The sequence below is a fragment of the Babylonia areolata genome, chromosome 16 (genome assembly GCF_041734735.1).
Source record: "Babylonia areolata isolate BAREFJ2019XMU chromosome 16, ASM4173473v1, whole genome shotgun sequence".
Taxonomy (NCBI): Eukaryota; Metazoa; Mollusca; class Gastropoda; order Neogastropoda; family Buccinidae; genus Babylonia; species Babylonia areolata.
Window position 1 is genome coordinate 19123796 of NC_134891.1, and position 19933 is coordinate 19143728.

The following is a 19933-nucleotide window of genomic DNA, read 5'->3' on the forward strand; positions in this document are numbered from 1 at the left end:
GAATTGAAAACATTTACTAATTTTATTTGTATCAGAAATTCTCAAAGTAGGTCTGGAGACCCAGAGACATAAAGATCCAGAGACCAAGAGGAATAAAGGCAATGGCATAAAGAGCAAGAGGCATAATGATTAAGGCCTAGATTTCTAGGAACATGAAAGTAAAGATCTGGAGAGCCACAAGCATAAAACCAAACGCCTAGACATATAGAGATATAAAAATAAAGGTCTAGTGATCAAGAGAGATACCAATGAAGGACTACGTGATAAGAAACTCTAGGGAGAGCTGGACAATACAAAGTCTTCAGAGAAGAAGCCCCCCTCAGTTAAGCGTTTCAGTCCTTATCTCCTTACACTGAGGGGGCCGGGGCGAACCCAGGTCATGACACCTAGATGCCCTTGTATTGCCGCCTTTTTCTTTATTATTTTTTGTTCTCCTGGTCTTCAGCAAGTTCTAACCCGCGCCTCCAGGGTGGTCGCCACTTCAGGACTGAGTCTCTTTTTCTGGCAGACGTTTTAACCACATAGCCATCGTACGCCTAGTTTGGGTAGGGAAATTTAATCCTTATGAAGTTTACTTTCATTCCTCCTCGACCAGATCCAGCTGAAACTGCTGCTTCTGCCATTGCCTTGAGAGCCCTTGTCCTCTCTCTGCCAGAAATCGACAGCTGTTTCATGAGGCTGTAGGCAGATTCCCCCACAAATCCTCTTGCATCATCTCTATGTCGAGAACTTTGGCTTGGAAGCCAGATTCTCTCAGGCTGCTGGCTATACTAGCATACTTCTCGGTCTTGTAGATGTGGGTTTTCTCCATTCTGCTTTCGTATGGCAGCGTGAGCTCAATCAGAAGCGCTTGTTTTGTTGCACTGGAGTGGAGTACTATGTCAGGTCTCATGCCGCTCTTGCTGATGATTTCCGGGTGTTTCTTCCCCTCTGGTAGGTCAACTGTGCATTCCCAATCTTCGGCACCATCAAGCAGCCCACGTTTCCATGCTTTGGATGTTACAGCTGTTCCTGGTCAGACTCTATTGCCTTTTGCAGAGAGGAACTCTACTGGGACTTCTGGTGGTGTGGGTGGTCCTTGGACAGTACTCACCACGTGTGTAATTTCTTTTAGCATTTGGTTGTGCCTCCATGTGTACCGTCCTTGGTTCAACGCTGTTTTGCATGAGCTGAGGACATGTTCCACTGTTTGTTTGCCATGGCAGAGTGGGCACGCAGGGTCATTTTCCCCATTTCACCAAGTTTGTATTCGAGGGAAGGTCGTATACATATCATAGGACGAAGCTGATCATCAGAGGGTCCTGACGATCAAGAGGGTAAAAATGCAGGCCTGAAGACAAAGAGGGAAACCAATAAAGACATAGAGACTAAGAGATTTGAAATAACGGCCTAGAGATGAGGTACAATACAGTGATTGGTAATTTGAGAAACTCGTACCACGACCATGAAAATGAAACAGGTCCCAAGACGGAACCTTGTGGAGCACCGCATTTCAAAAAAAAGTGTACCGGAGTATGTATAGGCAGTTTTCTCAGACTTCCTGTCTACGTTCGTTAGAATAACCATTTACCCATGGAAGGGACGCACACCGAAAGCTATAAGAGCGTTTGCAGTCCAGACACAAGACTCCCTTGATCAGTTGTGTCAAAAGCGGCTGACAGGTCCAGAAGAAACAGAACATATCAAATGCCCATCAGGCGATTTGAGAAATTATTCCGCAACCTTCAGACAGCAGTTTCCGTGCTGTGGCCATAGAATTAATGACCATCAGGGCGATTTGAGAAAGTATTCTGCTACCTTCAGGAAGCGGTTTCTGTGCTGTGGCCTGTAATCATACTGACAGTGCAGATCTTACCGAAGTCCGTCATTCCCTTGGCAATTCCCTGCAGCAGGAAGAAGATGAGCATGTAGACGTAGTTGGCCTTGAGAGGGATGACCACGTTGACAACACTGCCCAGCAGCACGTACACGGCCACCAGTAGCCGTCGGTCAAAGTAGCGTTCAGGGAAAAGGGCCGTTAGGTTGCCGAAGAGAGCGCCGAATCCCTGCAGGAGGAAGATATAGGACATGTCCTGAAGGCTCACCCCCAGCCTCTGCCTCAGGTCCGGTACACAGGGACCCAGCAGCCCGTTGTCAAAGCCCTGCACACACACACACACGCACGCACGCACACACACACACACGCACGCACGCACGCACTCACACACACACATACACACACAGAGGTGAGACCACAAACACACAGAAACACCCAACACACATACACATACAGAGTGTGTTCACATGCACACGCAATGGACACACACACACACACACACACACACACACACACACACACACACACTCACTCACTCACTCTCTCTCTCTCTCTCTCTCTCTCTCTCTCTCTCTCTCTCTCTCTTGGGTGAGAGAGAAAGGGACGGAGGTACAGACAAGGCAAAGGCAGACAGACGGAGGCATGGAGAGAAACACATGCATGTGAAGCTAGAAGCGAAAAGGGTTGCGTTCAATGGCATTATTGATCACATTAGTTACATTATCCCTCTTTGGCACGACACAACACGGCACGTCATAAGAAGGCTGATATATGATACAGTACAGTACAGCATTGTGCCAGAGGACCTAATCATTCATTTGGGTAGTATAAAAGACAACACCCTCCCACCCCGCCCCGAAAACGGAGTATAACTGCCTGTACGTCCGGGGTATAAAAAAAAAAGGTTATACACGTTAAAACCCAACTCGTCTATGTGAGTGAACGTGGGAATTGCAGCCCACGAAAGAAAAAGGAATTATAAAAGTGGAAGGGAAGCTACTCACCATCAGCATGTAAGCCCAGAATAACCATATCGTTTCTATGAGTTTACTTCTGTGTTCTCGCTGAAACATCTGCAACAAAACGGTTAACAAAGAAAGAAAGAAATACGAGGAAAATGATTTAGCTGATATAACGATAAGAAAACCCACAGTAACAATGGGAACAAGAACACTACTACTACTACTACTACTACTACTATGATGATGATGATGATGATAGCATAGTCCTGCCATTTGATGCCCAAATGACAGATGTTGGCATTTCCGGTGAAAGGCTAAGGTTTGAAATAACGAACCATGCCCATATGCGCGGAGCAACGAGTTGCGCAGAAAACTTGGCGATCAGATCAGTGCGATCGCATTACTTGCTGTTTCGACACGTTGCACGCAGATCTGCGTACTGAGATTTAACTCGAAACAACAACAAAAAAAACAACTCACCACAACAGTGTAAGGGGGAAATATTTCTTATAATTTTACTCAGCAATCACCCTTCTATCTTTAGAGTAACTTCCCTTGATCTAAACCAGTTCAATATCGGGTAGAATCCAACAACGTTGAAATGACATACTCAACGCCAGTCATTTTGCTGCAAAGATGACGGCAAAGCGAACAAGATGGGTGGTCGAGTCACTTGAAGAAATGCTTCAAGAAGTTGTTCTTAGTGGTCGACGGGCGCAATAGCCGAGTGGTTAAAGCGTTGGGCTGTCAATCTGAGGGTCCCGGGTTCGAATCACGGTGACGGCGCCTGGTGGGTAAAGGGTGGAGATTTTTACGATCTCCCAGGTCAACATAGCAGACCTGCTAGTGCCTGAACCCCCTTCGTGTGTATATGCAAGCAGAAGATCAAATACGCACGTTAAAGATCCTGTAATCCATGTCAGCGTTCAGTGGGTTATGGAAACAAGAACATACCCAACATGCACCCCCCCGAAAACGGAGTATGGCTGCCTACATGGCGGGGTAAAAACGGTCATACACGTAAAAGCCCACTCGTGTGCATACGAGTGAACGAAGAAGAAGAAGAAGTTCTTAGTGGTCCTGACGACGAGCGGAGCGATTCAGAAAATAAATGTGAGTAAAGAGAAAATGAAGACGATTTGCGTGTAGACTTGATTGTTTCGGATGAAAGTAACAAAGAAGGTGACGACACTGACGGGACTCGTGTTGAATTCTGTGTTGACTGTGTCAGTGTGCGCTTCTCGTCATCTTCTTTTGTTTTGTGCTTGTGTGCGAAGCTGGATTTTATATCAATGTTCCAAGATTAACTCGTTTGAATGTTTGAGGTGAGTGAAAGATTAAAGTATTATATTATTTTGTGATGTTTTCGAGCCACTACTTTGCACGTTTTGTATAGAATGCAAGTTTGGCTTTTTTTCACTTCGGGTGTCGCTATTTCCTTGCACAGCTAGTGTAATAGAGGGGGGGGGGAAATTCTAACTGATGGACAAAAGTCTTTACCCATTCTGACTGAAATACAGAAGTCTTTACCCATTCTAACTGAAGGACAGAAGTCTTTGCCCATTCTAACTGAAGGACAGGAGTCTTTACCCATTCTAACTGAAGGACAGAAGTCTTTGCCCATTCTAACTGAAGGACAGAAGTCTTTACCCATTCTAACTGAAGGACAGAAGTCTTTGCCCATTCTAACTGAAGGACAGAAGTCTTTACCCATTCTAACTGAAGGACAGAAGTCTTTAGCCATTCTAACTGCTGAAAGACAGAAGTCTTTACCCATTCTAACTGAAGGACAGAAGCCTTTACCCATTCTAACTGATGGAGGACAGAAGTCTTTACCCATTCTAACTGATGGAGGACAGAAGTCTTTACCCACTCTAACTGATGAAGGACAGAAGTCTTTACCATTCTAACTGAAGGACAAAAGTCTTTACCCATTCTAACTGATGAAGGACAGAAGTCTTTACCATTATAACTGAAGGACAGAAGTCTTTACCATTCTAACTGAAGGACAGAAGTCTTTACCCATTCTCACTGATAAAGGACAAAAGTCTTTACCCATTCTAACTGAAGGACAGAAGTCTTTACCATTCTAACTGAAGGACAGAAGTCTTTACCCATTCTAACTGGTGAAAGACAGAAGTCTTTACCCATTCTAACTGAAGGACAGAAGTCTTTACCCATTCTAACTGAAGGACAGAAGTCTTTACCCACTCTAACTGAAGGCCAGAAGTCTTTAGCCATTCTAACTGCTGAAAGACAGAAGTCTTTACCCATTCTAACTGAAGGACAGAAGTCTTTACTCATTCTAACTGAAGGACAGAAGTCTTTACCCACTCTAACTGATGAAGGACAGAAGTCTTTACCATTCTAACTGAAGGCCAGAAGTCTTTAGCCATTCTAACTGCTGAAAGACAGAAGTCTTTACCCATTCTAACTGAAGGACAGAAGTCTTTACCATTCTAACTGAAGGACAGAAGTCTTTACCCATTCTAACTGAAGGACAGAAGTCTTTAGCCATTCTAACTGCTGAAAGACAGAAGTCTTTACCCATTCTAACTGAAGGACAGAAGTCTTTACTCATTCTAACTGATGGAGGACAGAAGTCTTTACCCACTCTAACTGATGGAGGACAGAAGTCTTTACCCACTCTAACTGATGAAGGACAGAAGTCTTTACCCACTCTAACTGATGGAGGACAGAAGTCTTTACCCACTCTAACTGATGAAGGACAGAAGTCTTTACCATTCTAACTGATGGAGGACAGAAGTCTTTACCATTCTAACTGAAGGACAGAAGTCTTTACCCATTCTAACTGATGAAGGACAAAAGTCTTTACCCATTCTAACTGATGAAGGACAGAAGTCTTTACCATTATAACTGAAGGACAGAAGTCTTTACCATTCTAACTGAAGGACAGAAGTCTTTACCCATTCTCACTGATAAAGGACAAAAGTCTTTACCCATTCTAACTGAAGGACAGAAGTCTTTACCCACTCTAACTGATGAAGGACAGAAGTCTTTACCCACTCTAACTGATGAAGGACAGAAGTCTTTACCCACTCTAACTGATGAAGGACAGAAGTCTTTACCAATTATCACTGAAGGACAGAAGTCTTTACCATTCTAACTGATGAAGGACAGAAGTCTTTTCCCACTCTAACTGATGGAGGACAGAAGTCTTTACCAATTATCACTGAAGGACAGAAGTCTTTACCATTCTAACTGATGAAGGACAGAAGTCTTTACCATTCTAACTGATGAAAGACAGAAGTCTTTTCCCACTCTAACTGATGAAAGACAGAAGTCTTTACCCACTCTAACTGATGAAGGACAGAAGTCTTTACCCACTCTAACTGATGAAGGACAGAAGTCTTTTCCCACTCTAACTGATGAAAGACAGAAGTCTTTATCCAATCTAACTGAAGGACAGAGGTCTTTACCCATTCTAACTGAAGGACAGAGGTCTTTACCTATTCTAACTGATGAAGGACAAAAGTCTTTAGTCTTTGCCCATTCTCACTGATAAAGGACAGAAGTCTTTACCCATTCTAACTGAAGGACAGAAGTCTTTACCCACTCTAACTGATGAAGGACAGAAGTCTTTACCCACTCTAACTGATGAAGGACAGAAGTCTTTACCCACTCTAACTGATGAAGGACAGAAGTCTTTACCAATTATCACTGAAGGACAGAAGTCTTTACCATTCTAACTGATGAAGGACAGAAGTCTTTTCCCACTCTAACTGATGGAGGACAGAAGTCTTTACCAATTATCACTGAAGGACAGAAGTCTTTACCATTCTAACTGATGAAGGACAGAAGTCTTTACCATTCTAACTGATGAAAGACAGAAGTCTTTTCCCACTCTAACTGATGAAAGACAGAAGTCTTTACCCACTCTAACTGATGAAGGACAGAAGTCTTTACCCACTCTAACTGATGAAAGACAGAAGTCTTTTCCCACTCTAACTGATGAAAGACAGAAGTCTTTACCCACTCTAACTGATGAAGGACAGAGGTCTTTACCCATTCTAACTGAAGGACAGAGGTCTTTACCCATTCTAACTGATGAAGGACAAAAGTCTTTAGTCTTTGCCCATTCTCACTGATAAAGGACAGAAGTCTTTACCCATTCTAACTGAAGGACAGAAGTCTTTACCCATTTTAACTGAAGGAGAGAAGTCTTTACCCATTCTAACTGATGAAGGACAGAAGTCTTTACCCATTCTAACTGAAGGACAGAGGTCTTTACCCATTCTAACTGATGGACAGAAGTCTTTACCATTCTAAATGATGAAGGCCAGAAATCTTTACCCACTCTAACTGATGGAGGACAGAAGTCTTTACCCATTCTAACTGATGAAGGACAGAAGTCTTTACCCATTCTAACTGAAGGACAGAAGTCTTTACCCATTCTAACTGATGAAGGACAAAAGTCTTTACCCATTCTAACTGATAAAGGACAAAAGTCTTTACCCATTCTAACTGAAGGACAGAAGTCTTTACTCATTCTAACTGAAGGACAGAAGTCTTTACCATTCTAACTGATAAAGGACAGGAGTCTTTACCATTCTAACTGATGGACAGAGGTCTTTACCATTCTAACTGAAGGACAGAAGTCTTTACCCATTCTAACTGAAGGACAGAAGTCTTTACCCATTCTAACCGATGAAGGCCAGAAGTCTTTACCCACTCTAACTGATGAAGGCCAGAAGTCTTTACCCATTCTAACTGATAAAGGACAAACGTCTTTACCCATTCTAACTGAAGGACAGAAGTCATTACCCATTCTAACTGATGAAGGCCAGAAGTCTTTACCCACTCTAACTGATGAAGGCCAGAAGTCTTTACCCATTCTAACCGATGAAGGACAGTAGTCTTTACCCACTCTAACTGATGAAGGCCAGAAGTCTTTACCATTCTAACTGAAGGACAGAAGTCTTTACCCATTCTAACTGATGGCCAGAAGTCTTTACCCACTCTAACTGATGAAGGACAGAAGTCATTACCCATTCTAACTGAAGGACAGAAGTCTTTACCCATTCTAACTGAAGGACAGAAGTCTTTAGCCATTCTAACTGATGAAGGCCAGAAGTCTTTACCCACTCTAACTGAAGGCCAGAAGTCTTTACCAACTCTAACTGAAGGCTAGAAGTCTTTACCCATTCTAACTGAAGGACAGAAGTCTTTACCCATTCTAACCGATGAAGGCCAGAAGTCTTTACCCATTCTAACTGAAGGACAGAAGTCTTTGCCCATTCTAACTGAAGGACAGAAGTCATTACCCATTCTAACTGAAGGACAGAGGTCTTTACCCATTCTAACTGATAAAGGACAGAAGTCTTTACCCATTCTAACTGATAAGGGACAAAAGTCTTTAGTCTTTGCCCATTCTCACTGAAGGACAAAAGTCTTTACCCATTCTAACTGATAAAGGACAGAGGTCTTTACCCATTCTAACTGAAGGACAGAAGTCTTTACCCATTCTAACTGATGAAAGACAGAAGTCTTTTCCCACTCTAACTGATGGAGGACAGAGGTCTTTACCCATTCTCACTGATAAAGGACAGAGGTCTTTACCCATTCTCACTGATAAAGGACAAGTCTTTAGTCTTTGCCCATTCTCACTGATAAAGGACAGAAGCCTTTACCCATTCTTACTGATAAAGGACAGAAGTCTTTACCCATTCTCACTGATAAAGGACAGAAGTCTTTACCCATTCTCACTGATAAAGGACAGAAGCCTTTACCCATTCTTACTGATAAAGGACAGAAGTCTTTACCCATTCTCACTGATAAAGGACAGAAGTCTTTACCCATTCTCACTGATAAAGGACAGAAGCCTTTACCCATTCTAACTGATAAAGGACAGAAGTCTTTACCCATTCTCACTGATAAAGGACAGAAGTCTTTACCCATTCTCACTGATAAAGGACAGAAGTCTTTACCCATTCTCACTGATAAAGGAAAGAAGTCTCACCTTGCCTCAGTCACCATCCACATAACACACAGCTCCCTTACACCACAGCTCTCACCGGCAACACCTGTCCCTTTCTGTCGACAGCACGAGAGTGAAGCTGCGCAGCTGGCACCAAGGCACACGTTTGTTCACACACACACACACACACACACACACACACACACACACACACGCACGCGCACAGACCCCCCTCGCCCCCCCCTCCCCCCCAACCCCCCCGCCCCCCAACACACACACTGTTTTCATAATTAAATGATGGGGAAAAAAACAGTGATGAAAAGGACCATGTAAAAATGTGTATTGAATCAAATGAGGGACCCATATCCTGCGTGGCTTATGACAAATGTAAACATTGATTGAACTTAATTACAAACGCTATTGACTGCACCTCCACACAGATGGTTCACATTTTTTGTTCATAAAGGCAGGAGCTTTCCAGCGCCATGTGAAGCTTTTAAATGATGCTCGTCCTTTGGATTCGAAGATGACCATGGCTTCAAGAATCAGACGGAAGATCGGTGTCTGTGGGTCCGGAGGTGGCTGATGAGGCCAATCCGAGCTCTGAAGGCTCGTCTAGATGTTGGACACAAGTGGGTGGGTGCTGTCGTAGCAGTAGATGCTGCACGGGCCTTGTGCACAGCACACTTTCGTTGCGCCTCGGTGATGTGCCTGGCTTCAGCTGCACGGGCTCCTGTGGTGATCTTGCTGCACCAAGCCGGACAGTCCAGATCATGCGTGTTGATGTCGACGCCCAGGTCTTTGAGGGACGCTTTGAGGCAGTCTGTGTAGCTTTTGTTTCATGCAACGTGTTCACGCACTATTATTCTCAATCATTTTTACGTATGGGAACCATTTCCTAGAAAAAAGTTATGAAAATCAATTCTACTGAATGTATATTTTTTTTCGACTGTAAAGCTTTTATAGCTGTTCCTTAAGTCTACGAGGAAGTGTTTCATACATGGTTTAAGATTTTGTTTGTTACGAAAAAAAAAACCCATGACATATTCTAATTTAGAACCATTTCAGTGTTATTTCTTTTACTTAAAAAAAAAAAACTTCTTCAGAGTGGTTTCCCAATTTACTGCAATATCTAGTTTTCCCCCCATTTATCAAAGAATTTATGTAATATATATATATAAAAAATGGTTCAAATGATATATCGTAATATATTTTAGATCCTTTCTTAACTTTACATATTACCTGAAGTGCTTTTGTTTTTTCATTGCAAAGTTTATCTCTAAGACAAATATTGTTTGTGTTTAAGTAGCTTTTAATGGAACATATAAATCCCATTTACACCAAATAATTAAAATCAATGCCACTTTTTACCCCTTTTTAAGGAAGGAAACCCCATTTTCATCAACAATGTCTCTAACCAGAAATATATTCTTATATGTCCAAGTTTTATGTCTAAGACTAATATTGTTTATGTTTAAGTAGCTTTTCATGGAACATATTAATCCCATTTACACCAAATAATTAACGTACATATGAATCCCATTTACACCAAATAATTAGCATTAATGCCATATTTTACCCTTTTGTAAGTAAGGAAACTCCCATTTTCATCAACAATTTCTCTAACTAGGAATTTATTCTTATTTGTCCAAGTGGTCAGATGGACTGTATTGTTATCAACTTTAAATTCATCATTATGGAATAGTGGATCCGCGAGTACCTCTTGTGCTTCTATTATCCTAACTGGTTTTGTAAAATTCACGTACGCCCAATATACATCTTTCCAGAATTTGCTACATTCAATGTTGCTACATACAGTTGTCATCGACGATGAGGTGAATGCCAGTCTTGCCAAAGCCAGCGCTGCCTTCGGCAGACTCCATAAGAACGTTTGGAACAGGAGAGGTATCACCCTGGAGACGAAGCTCAAAGTATACAAGGCCATAGTTCTCACCACACTGCTCTATGGATGTGAATCATGGACGGTCTACAAACGCCACGCCAAAAAGCTGAACCACTTTCACACCACCAGCCTCAGAAAACTTCTCGGCATAAAGTGGCAAGAGAAGATCCCTGACACAGAGGTGCTCACTCGTACAAACTTGCCCAGCATCTACACCATCTTGATGCAGGCCCAGCTGCGCTGGGCAGGCCATGTAGTTCGCATGCCAGACCACCGGCTCCCCAAGAAACTGCTGTACGGCGAACTCCAACATGGCAAGCGCTCCCATGGAGGCTTCAGAGACACTCTGAAAGCTTCTCTGAAGGCCTTCAACATCAGCCATGACACATGGGAGCTGAATGCAATGGACAGACCAAAGTGGCGTTCAGCTGTCCACAAAGGCGCCAAATCCTGTGAGGCCAACAGAATCGCTGCAGCAGAGCAACGCAGACAGGCCAGGAAAAGCAGTGCCAGCAAGTCCCCGACAGCCGCCACCATCCCCTGTCCACACTGTGTCAGAACCTTGCGGGCGCGGATTGGCCTGATCAGTCATCTGCGCACCCACAGAGCCCAACCCACCCACCCCCAGGATGACTAGATGGTCCTCGTCGATCCCGACGGACGAACCACACATTCAATGTACACGAATTTTCTTGATCCATACAGATCCAATGAATTGATTTTTGGGGGCGGATTTTGTTAGGAGGATTTTCTCCCAATTTGTTTCTGTGTTTCGTTTCCTAACCCATGTTATCTTTAGAGCCTCTATGTACTTTTGTACATATGGAACACCCGAAACTCCATTTTCAATAGCATGTACTAAATACTGTCTTCATCGTATCTGGTTTTCCATCCCAAACAAATTCATAGCACTCAGTATAGTTTGTCCGGAGTTAAATCTAAACACGACTGATGATCGCATGGGTGTGTTTCCCACCACTTTCCTCGTCGTGCAATCAGCCCACAGTTCAATACCTTCCTCGTGCAATCAGCCCACAGTTCAATACCTTCCTCGTGCAATCAGCCAACAGTTCAATACCTTCCTCGTGCAATCAGCCCACAGTTCAATACCTTCCTCGTACAATCAGCCAACAGTTCAATACCTTCCTCGTGCAATCAGCCCACAGTTCAATACCTTCCTCGTACAATCAGCCAACAGTTCAATACCTTCCTCGTACAATCAGTCAACAGTTCAATACCTTCCTCGTGCAATCAGTCAACAGTTCAATACCTTCCTCGTGCAATCAGCCCACAGTTCAATACCTTCCTTGTGCAATCAGCCCACAGTTCAATACCTTCCTCGTACAATCAGCCCACAGTTCAATACCTTCCTCGTGCAATCAGTCAACAGTTCAATACCTTCCTCGTGTAATCAGTCAACAGTTAAATACCTTCCTCGTACAAGCAGCCCACAGTTCAATACCTTCCTCGTACAATCAGTCAACAGTTCAATACCTTCCTCGTGCAATCAGTCAACAGTTCAATACCTTCCTCGTGTAATCAGTCAACAGTTCAATACCTTCCTCGTACAATCAGCCCACAGTTCAATACCTTCCTCGTACAATCAGCCCACAGTTGAATACCTTCCTCGTGCAATCAGTCAACAGTTCAATACCTTCCTCGTGTAATCAGTCAACAGTTCAATACCTTCCTCGTGTAATCAGTCAACAGTTCAATACCTTCCTCGTGCAATCAGCCCACAGTTCAATACCTTCATCGTGCACTCAGCCAACAGTTCAATACCTTCCTCCTCGTTCAATCAGCCCACAGTTCGATACCTTCCTCGTGCTATCAGTCAACAGTGCAATACCTTCCTCCTCGTGCAATCAGCCCACAGTTCAATACCTTCCTCCTCGTGCAATCAGCCCACAGTTCAATACCTTCCTCGTACAATCAGTCAACAGTTCAATAGCTTCCTTGTGCAATCAGCCCACAGTTCAATACCTTCCTCGTGCAATCAGCCCACAGTTCAATACCTTCCTCGTGCAATCAGCCAACAGTTCAATACCTTCCTCGTGCAATCAGCCAACAGGTCAATACCTTCCTCCCTCGTGTAATCAGCCAACAGTTCAATACCTTCCTCCTTGTGCAATCAGCCCACAGTTCAATACCTTCCTCGTGCAATCAGCCAACAGTTCAATACCTCCCTCCCTCGTGTAATCAGCCCACAGTTCAATACCTTCGTCGTGCAATCAGCCAACAGTTCAATACCTTCCTCTTGCAATCAGTCAACAGTTCAATACCTTTTTCGTGAAATCAGTCAACAGTTCAATACCTTCCTCGTGCAATCAGCCAACAGTTCAATACCTTCCTCTTGCAATCAGTCAACAGTTCAATACCTTTCTCGTGAAATCAGTCAACAGTTCAATACCTTCCTCCCTCGTACAATCAGCCAACAGTTCAATACCTTCCTCATGTAATCAGCCAACAGTTCAATACGTTCCTCGTGCAATCAGCCAACAGTTCAATGCCTTTCCTTCTCGTGTAATCAGCCCACAGTTCAATACCTTCCTCGTACAATCAGCCCACAGTTCAATACCTTCCTCGTGCAATCAGCCCAAAGCTCAATACCTTCCTCGTGTAATCAGTCAACAGTTCAATACCTCCCTCGTGCAATCAGCCCACAGTTCAATACCTTCCTCGTGTAATCAGCCAACAGTTCAATACCTTCCTCGTACAATCCACCCACAGTTCAGTACCTTCCTGGTGCAATCAGCCCACAGTTCAATACCTCCCTCGTGCAATCAGCCCACAGTTCAATACCTCCCTCGTGCAATCAGCCCACAGTTCAATACCTTCCCCGTGCACTCAGCCCACAGTTCAATACCTTCCCCGTGCACTCAGCCAACAGTTCAATACCTTCCTCGTGCAATCAGTCAACAGTTCAATACCTTTCTCGTGAAATCAGTCAACAGTTCAATACCTTCCTCCCTCGTACAATCAGCCAACAGTTCAATACCTTCCACATGTAATCAGCCAACAGTTCAATACCTTCCTCGTGCAATCAGCCAACAGTTCAATGCCTTCCTCCTTGTGCAATCAGCCCACAGTTCAATACCTTCCTTCTCGTGTAATCAGCCAACAGTTCAATACCTTCTTTCTCGTGTAATCAACCAACAGCTCAATACCTTCCTCGTGCAATCAGCCCACAGTTCAATGCCTTCCTCGTGCAATCAGACAACCGCTGGTGGTCAATACACTCACACGGTGCGTTGACTATTGTTTTCTATATTATCCGTAAAATTGCCCATCTCTGCCTTGTATGTTTCTGTATTTAAAAAAAAGAAGAAGTATATTTGCATAATTAACAAATAGTAAAGAGTGATAACTCTCTCCACACACAAGGTACATAACTTCAAACCAATGCTGCTTACGCTACCAATTCAACTAGCACACAGGTAACTAAAAGGTACATTGGAACAAACCCAGACACTTCCCCAGAAAAGGACGCGCCGGGCTTGCTCTTATACAGATCATTTGACATGTGCACACAGCTGCAATATGACAGAAGAAATGTACAAACACAAATTAGCTTTTATTCAAGACTTGCATAGCCTCTTTAATCCTGAATAAGCCACACAGAACACACGAACAATACAGAACAAACACATGGTTGCCTCGGTGGTGCCAGTCTTGAATAAAAGTTAATTTGTGTTTGCACATTGATATAATATTTTGTTATTAGCAGTTTTATGCATATTCGCACATGAAAAGCGCTTTGAACTATTTCGTGTGTGTGTGTGTGTGTGTGTGGAGGTGTGTGTGGAGGTGTGTAAAAATAAGTGTGTGCATGCGTGAGTACGTGGTGTGTGTGTGTGTGTGTGTGTGTGTGTGTGTGTGTGTCTGTCTGTCTGTCTGTCTCTGTGGGCGTGCTTCACGATTGTTTATCACTGTACTGTTATCTGGTTGTAGCATGTCTTTTTTCTTTCTTTCTTTGTGTGTGTGTGTGTGTGTGTGTGTGTGTGTGTCTGTCTGTCTGTCTGTCTGTCTGTCTGTCTGTCTCTGTGGGCGTGCTTCACGATTGTTTATCACTGTACTGTTATCTGGTTGTAGCATGTCTTTTTTCTTTCTTTCCTTCTTTCTTTCATTCAGCACCCTCTCCCACTCATACCCGTCCCCGCTTGTTTTTTTTTTTTTTTTTTTTTTCACCTGCTATTTAAAGCAGCAGCAGCACAAGTGTGTATGTGTGTGTGTGTGTGTGTGTGTGTGTGTGGGTGGGTGTGTGTGTGTGTGTGCTGGTGATAAAGCGTATGCCTGTCTGCCGGCTGTTGTTTACACCTGACACTGCAGTGTGTTTTGTTCTGTGACGCATGGCCTGTCTCTCCTGTCGTGGCTTTTCTTCTTCTGTATTCTTTGTTGCATTGGCCTGTTTTGCTTCTTTTTTTTCCCCTTCATCCACGCGTATGGTTTGTTTTGTTTTTGTTCTTGTTTTTGTTTTGATGTTGTTTTTGTTGTTGTTTTTTTTCCAAAAGAATAATATAGGCTCACTCATGATTCTTGTGTTGTGTTTTTATTTTGTTTCTGTTTTTAGGCACATGAAGATTCAGGTCAACTGCAAACTGAATCTTTATGTTGTCTTCATTGATTTTGAAAAGATTACATTAGTATTAGATTTTGTCAAAAGAAAAACAAATCATTACGGTCAATTTTGTTTACAAATATCACTGGTATATTACTGAACTATATCACGATCATGCAGGACTAGAAAACAAGACTCATGTGTGGAGATGTGTGAGCCGAGTGTATGAATTGCACAACTCAATTCAGGCAAGGCTGTTTTTTTTTTGTTGTTGTTAATATTACTCAAGGATAGTTCATACTCTCTCTGTCTGTCTGTCTGTCTGTCTCTCTCTCTCTCTCTCTTCACTACACACACACACACACACACACACACACACACACACATATATATATATATATATATATATATATATATGTGTAGAGAGAGAGAGAGAGAGAGAGAGAGATGGATAGATAGATAGATAGCTATTAAACATCGTTTCTGCTCTGTCAAAAATATTGCCTCATTGAAGAGTACAGCAAACCCGAATGGATCAGTCCTAGAAAGCCAATCTGTCAGCATTTGATGTCCACCTCGAGGATTGTTTTAAATGGTGGCCCATTAAGTGTGTGATGTCCACTTTGAGGATGGTTTCAAACGGTGGCCCATTAACTGTGTGATGTCCACGCATATGATGGAGTCAAGCGGGTGACCATCAGCTGCCTTTGATCATTGTCTGAAGCCTCCAGCACATTGGAGTGTGTCAAATGGTCGGCACGCGGCTGGTTCTGCGGGGACGATGCACATGGCTCCAACGCAGATTCATTCATTAACTCTCTCCATACGAACGGCGAAAGAGACGACGTTAACAGCGTTTCACCCCAACTTCCATCATCAAAATATTGCAAGCGAAGGCTCTTATACTGAAGACGTGAATGTTGACAAAGAATATCACAGTTCTGACGACGGAAGCTAAATGTTGGGTCATTGAGACACCCACTGGACATCCGAGGGGTCTGTGTAGAGGAGAAGAGAGGACTGGCCGTACTGAGTGAGTTAATTCATTCATTTATTCTTTTGTTGTTGTTTTTTGTTTGTTTGTTGTTGTTTTTTTATTCATTCAACCGTTCATTTATTCGTTTATTTATTTTTATTTATATATCTATTTATTCATTTATCTATTCACTCATTCATCTCTTTCTGTGGCTGCCTTCACCTCTACACTCCATCTCGCTCACTACGATCGGCTTCGGATCCTCTCTTGTTTACGCATACCCAGATTCAAACACTCGACTGTTGGCCGCCGTTCTTTCTCTGTCTCTGGACCTTGCGATTGGAATGAACTTCCTCTTTCGCTTCGCTCCTTCAAGTCCGGCCTTAAAACCCACCTCTTCTCAAAATAGCCTCCCTTGCCTGCCCTTCCTTGTCTTTAGTTTCTACAGTTTTAGAGTTATGCAAGCGTGTGAATGACTGATGCGAAAGCGCTTTGGTTTGTCTCTGCACAAGATTCATATAAATATCATTATTATTAATATTATTTGGGGGTGGGAATGGGGTGACATTTACAAAGCAGACGTGTCACTCCCCATCAGCACTTTTGATATACATGCAGGTTTTGCTTGCGGCTGGTTTATGCCTAACTGATGCCATTTACTAACTCTGAAAACTGACTGAAAACAAAATCTTCGAAAGTGTTATTTTGATGCTAAAATCGGACTCACTCACATCACCAGTTTGCAACACGTGCACGACAGATCTTCAGAGAGAGCAGGAAGGCAGGCCATCATATGACTTGGTCACGTGACCAAAATGGCTCAAAGTTCTCGTTGCCACATCCACCAAATCTCTTTATTCTATCATGTCAAATCTTCTTGGTATTGCAAAAAAGACACGTCTTCCTACTGCCTACACTTTATCTAAACTCACCAGTGTCTTCTCCTCTTTCTTTTTCGACAAAGTCCAAAATATTCGTACGAGCTTGGACCAGATGCCTTTCCAATCTGCTTATCCTGATCCTCAATTCAACGGCACTCCTCTCCATTCCTTCAGTCCATTGACTTAAACAGAAGTGAATGAAATCCTGAAAGAAATGACAGTAAAATCCTGTGAACTTGATCCTATACCAGCCTCTGTCTTTTCCCAGTGTGTCTCACAGATTCTCCCCACAATCACCAATCTTGTCAACTCATCTCTTCTCACTGGAACGTTTCCACCCACTTTCAAAACTGCAATCGTCCGGGCTCTTCTGGAGAAATCTAACCTTGATGCAAATATATTAAATAATTATCGACCAGTTTCTAACCTTCCTTTCTTGTCCAAACTCCTTGAAAAATCTGTCCTGAAGCAGCTCAACAACCACCTTTGTTTCAACAATCTCATTCACCCTTTTCAGTCTGCATATCGTGCTGACCACAACACCGAAACCACTATCCTTCACATTCTCAACAATCTACTGCTAGCGTCCGACTCAGGAAAAATTTCCCTTCTCACTCTTCTCGACTTGCCAGCCGCCTTTGACATGATAGACCATTCAATCCTTCTTTCCCGTCTTCATTTTACATTTGGCATCAACGGTACTGTTCTCAGCTGGTTCAAATCTTATGTCACTGATCAATTCCAGTCTGTCATCATCGATAATTTCCAGTCTGAACCTGTTCAAATCAAACACGGAGTCTCACAAGGATCTGTTTTAGGCCCAGTTCTCTTCACACTGTACACTGCTCCTCTCGCTGAAATGATCAACCACCACAATGTTAGTCATCATTCCTATGCTGATGATACTCAACTTCAGAAGAGTGATACCCCTGAAAAATTGCCCTCGCTCTTGCAAGAAACATCTGAATGCTTCCTGGACATTCAAAACCGGATGACTCTAAATAAGTTACAACTGAACGCAGACAAAACCGAAGCAATGATCATAGGAACTGAACAAAACCTCTCTTCCATCACAGCTGACAAAATCAAACTTGGCAATACATCCATCCCTCTTTTCAGCTCAGTCAGGAACCTCGGCATTGTCTTTGACAACATACTGTCCATGCACAAATTTATCAAACATGTCAATCCTGCTACTGTCAATTGCGACACATCAGTTCCATTCGGATATATCTGTCCACCGACGCAACATCTAGACTTGTTTCTCTCATTCTCTCTCGCCTTGACTACTGTAACTCTATATCGTCTGGTTTGCCTGCTTCATCCATTCAATCCCTTCAGCGCATATAAAACTCCGCTGCCCGACTCGTCCTCAGAAAAAAGATCTGAGCACATCACTCCTATTTTGTAACATCTCCATTGGCTCCCTGTCTCACAGAGAATAAAGTATAAGATCAGCACTCTATGTTATTAATGTATTCACAAATCTGCCCCTTCCTATCTTTGTGGTTGCCTTCACCTCTACACTCCATCTCGCTCTCTACGATCGGCTTCGGATCCACTCTGTTTACGCATACTCAGATTCAAACACTCCACTGTTGGACGCCGTTCTTTCTCTGTCTCTGGACCTTGCATCTGAAATGAACTTCCTCTTTCGCTTCGTCAGGTCTCCACACTCAGCTCTTTCAAGTCTGGCCTTAAAACCCACCTCTTCACAAGATAGCCTCCCTACCCTGCCTCTTCCTTGTCTTCAGTTTCTTCATTTTTAGAGTTATGCATGCGTGTGAATGACTGGTGTGAAAGCGCTTTGATTTGTCTCTGCACAAGATTCAGCGCTATATAAATACTATTATTATTATTATTATTATTATTATTATTATTATTATCATACAAACTGAGAGTGGAACGGAGATCCCACAGTTCATGAGGCAGTGCGAAACATCCAGATGCAAAAGCTGAAATGGATGTACTGCCCTGGACAAACATGCGTTATTCTCAATCATTGAGCCAACAGACGTGGAAGCGGCCTACATCGGGTACGATGAGAGATCTTTTGAAAAGTATTGGCATCTAAACAAGGTGTCAGGGATCGCATCATCGATCACCTCATTAAAAAAAATTGTCACAAAGAGAGAGAGAGAGGGGGGGGGGGGAGGCCCTGCGTCTACCTGAAGGGTAGAGCACTAATGAGAATTATTGGCGTCATCTCCAAACCATGAATTCACAGAATTTTTAACATGTCCGACTTTGTGGCTTGGAAGATCTGTTCCAACCACTTTTGATTCAAAATAGTGGCAGTACGTGTGTGCGTGCGTACATGTATGTATGTATGTATAGGGTGTGTGTGTGTGTGTGTGTGTGTGTGTGTGTGTGTGTGTTTGTGCGTGTGTGTGTGTGCGTGTGTGTGCATTGTGGGAGCTGGGGAATGTGTGTGTGGGAGCTGTACGTGTGAGTGTAGACTGCGGGATAATTAGCCTTCTACGTACCTTTCATCTTATTTTTACCTTTGTGTATTCACTCAATCATCCCATTTCATATAGAGTTTTTCAGTAGGTAAAGGTAGGGAAGGCTTTCATGTTCCATCACCACGTATGGCTTTTATGCAAAGGACAGGAACATGTTGCATTATGTGTGTGTGTGTGTGTGTGTGTGTGTGTGTGTGTGTGTTGTTGTTGTTGTTGTTGTTTTCAGTTTAACGTCTGTCCACTTGAAGTGATATTAGACGAAAAAAAAAAAAAAAAAAAACCCGTGGGGGTAGGGGCTGTGAGAGGGGGAGGGGTAAAAGTGTGTGTATGTGTGGAGGGTGAATAGGGAGAGACAATGCTGGGGAAAATGGAAACGTTATAAACGCCAACATCAAACAAATATAACATCTATAACAAATGTCCTGTAGGACTAT

At 43.1% G+C, this 19933-nt stretch overlaps 1 protein-coding gene across 2 annotated transcripts in view; it reads right to left on the reverse strand.

Annotated features, from left to right (window-relative positions):
- LOC143290901 (major facilitator superfamily domain-containing protein 4B-like) overlaps window positions 1-8841 on the reverse strand; it is a 10320-nt gene extending 1479 nt beyond the window's left edge. The window contains exons 1-3 of one of the 2 annotated variants that reach the window (XM_076600457.1): window positions 8759-8841; window positions 2821-2889; window positions 1856-2141 (exon numbers count right to left, since the gene is read on the reverse strand). In XM_076600457.1, the coding sequence (XP_076456572.1) occupies window positions 1856-2141; window positions 2821-2889 (355 nt within the window). In that variant the 5' untranslated portion in view covers window positions 8759-8841. The remainder of the gene's footprint in view (window positions 1-1855; window positions 2142-2820; window positions 2890-8758) is intronic. The other variant, XM_076600458.1, reaches the window with a different exon arrangement.
- Window positions 8842-19933: the final 11092 nt, after the last annotated feature.